Genomic DNA, 1,748 nt, shown 5'->3' on the forward strand with positions numbered 1-1,748 from the left:
GACGATCAAGTGTACTTCCAGCAGTTGGAGGAAGCGGGGGTGGAAGTAGACAAGACGTTTGCGGCGCTGCCGTTGCCGTGGAAGATCTTTTGGGGCTTGGTGTACTTTTGCCTGGCGCTGGCGTCGCTGTACCTGTTCATGGTGGCCGTCAAGGTGATCGGCGAGTCGTTTTCGCTGCTGCTTGGGTGCGAAGCCAAGTCGGCGTTCGAGTTTTCCAACAACCCGATTGCGGGTCTCATGGTGGGCGTGGTGGCGACGGCGCTGCTGCACTCGTCCAGCACGGTCACGTCCGTGACGGTGGCGCTGGTGGGTGCCAAGGGACTGACGGTTCGCCAGGGGGTGCCCATCGTGATGGGGGCCAACGTCGGCACGTGCATCACGTGCATCATGGTGGCGTTTGCACAGGTGGGAAAGCGCGAACAGTTCGAGCGAGCCATGGCAGCGGCCACCGTGCACGACATGTACAATATCTGGTCGGTCATCGTGTTGTTCCCGATCGAGTTGCTCTTCCACCCGCTCGAGCTGCTGTCCGTCGCGATGGCGGGCGGCAAGTCCAGCTTCGACTTCAAGTCGCCGACCGACGCCGTCGTGAACCCGCTCGCCGACCTGATCGTCAAGTCGGACCGGTCCATGATCGAGAAGGTGTCGACGGGCAAAGTCACATGCGAGAAAGCCGTGTTCCTGCGGTCCGGCATGTTTTTCGACAGCGTGGTCAAGAACAAGACCATGTCGAACGCGACGGCGGGCGGCATCTGCGCAGCGATCGGGTTCGTCATGCTCGTCCTGGCATTGGTGGCGCTCGTGCACATGTTGTCCAAGCTGTTCCGCGGCCCGACCCAGCACATCGTGCGCAAGATGCTCAACTACAACGGGTACCTGAACATCCTGATCGGGACCGCCATCACGTTCAGCGTGCACTCGTCGACGGTCGTCACGTCCATGTTGACGCCGATGGCGGGCCTGGACTTGGTCTCGTTGGAGCAGGTGTACCCGATCGTGATCGGCGCCAACTTGGGGACGACCGCGACGGCGTTGCTGGCGTCGTGGGTGTCGGGCAAGTCGGACGCGGTGGCGATTGCTCTCGTGCACTTTTGGTTCAATGTGTGGGGGATCTTCCTCTTCTACCCCATCCCGATCACGCGGTACCCGATCCTGCAGTGGGCGCGTCGGTTTGCGTTCTACAGCGCGCGTTGGCCTCCCGTCGCGGTCTGGTTTCTCGTGCTGCTCTTCGTCGTCGTGCCTGGCACCTTCTTGGGACTGACGTTCTTGTTTCAAGGCGAGTCGGTCGCGATCGTGTTTGGCGTCGTCACGGCCGTCGTCCTCGTCGCGGCCGTCCTCGGGTTTTACTGGTGGTACTTCAAGAAGGGCGGTCGTGCCAAGTGGCATGCCTTCTTGGAGGCCAAGGGGGACGCGTATCACGCCAGGGAGGCCGCCAAGAACGGCGCCGCCAACGACCACGTGTAGTGTCCAGCGATGTGTATACAAGACGAGTTGTGCTGCATCGCGCTTGTTCGTGGACCAGTGGCAACTTGCTGCTGCGACGTTGGCAATTGTAGCGATACATAGATGTAGCAGGATATCGTGGACGGAGCGTGTCCTCAAGGCGTGTTCGGGGGGTCTTTGGGGTTGAAATACTTTGCTCTCTCCTGTTTGCGTACGCAGGGGCCAGCGACGAAGAAGAGGACGACGGAGACGATGAGGCGGATGGGAACGGGATGGAAGGGTGGACAGCAGTCGCGTCTATCGTC

General features: G+C 61.1%; 1 protein-coding gene across 1 annotated transcript; it reads left to right on the forward strand.

Annotated features, from left to right (window-relative positions):
* Positions 1 to 138: 138 nt before the first annotated feature.
* Positions 139 to 1,464, forward strand: H310_13896 (hypothetical protein; the record flags this gene model as incomplete). The annotated part of the gene is made up of 1 exon (XM_008881547.1): positions 139 to 1,464. One exon carries the CDS (start codon positions 139 to 141, stop codon positions 1,462 to 1,464), a length of 1,326 nt encoding a protein of 441 aa, XP_008879769.1.
* Positions 1,465 to 1,748: the final 284 nt, after the last annotated feature.

This window comes from Aphanomyces invadans (genome assembly GCF_000520115.1).
Source record: "Aphanomyces invadans strain NJM9701 unplaced genomic scaffold supercont1.57, whole genome shotgun sequence".
NCBI lineage: Eukaryota > Oomycota > Saprolegniomycetes > Saprolegniales > Verrucalvaceae > Aphanomyces > Aphanomyces invadans.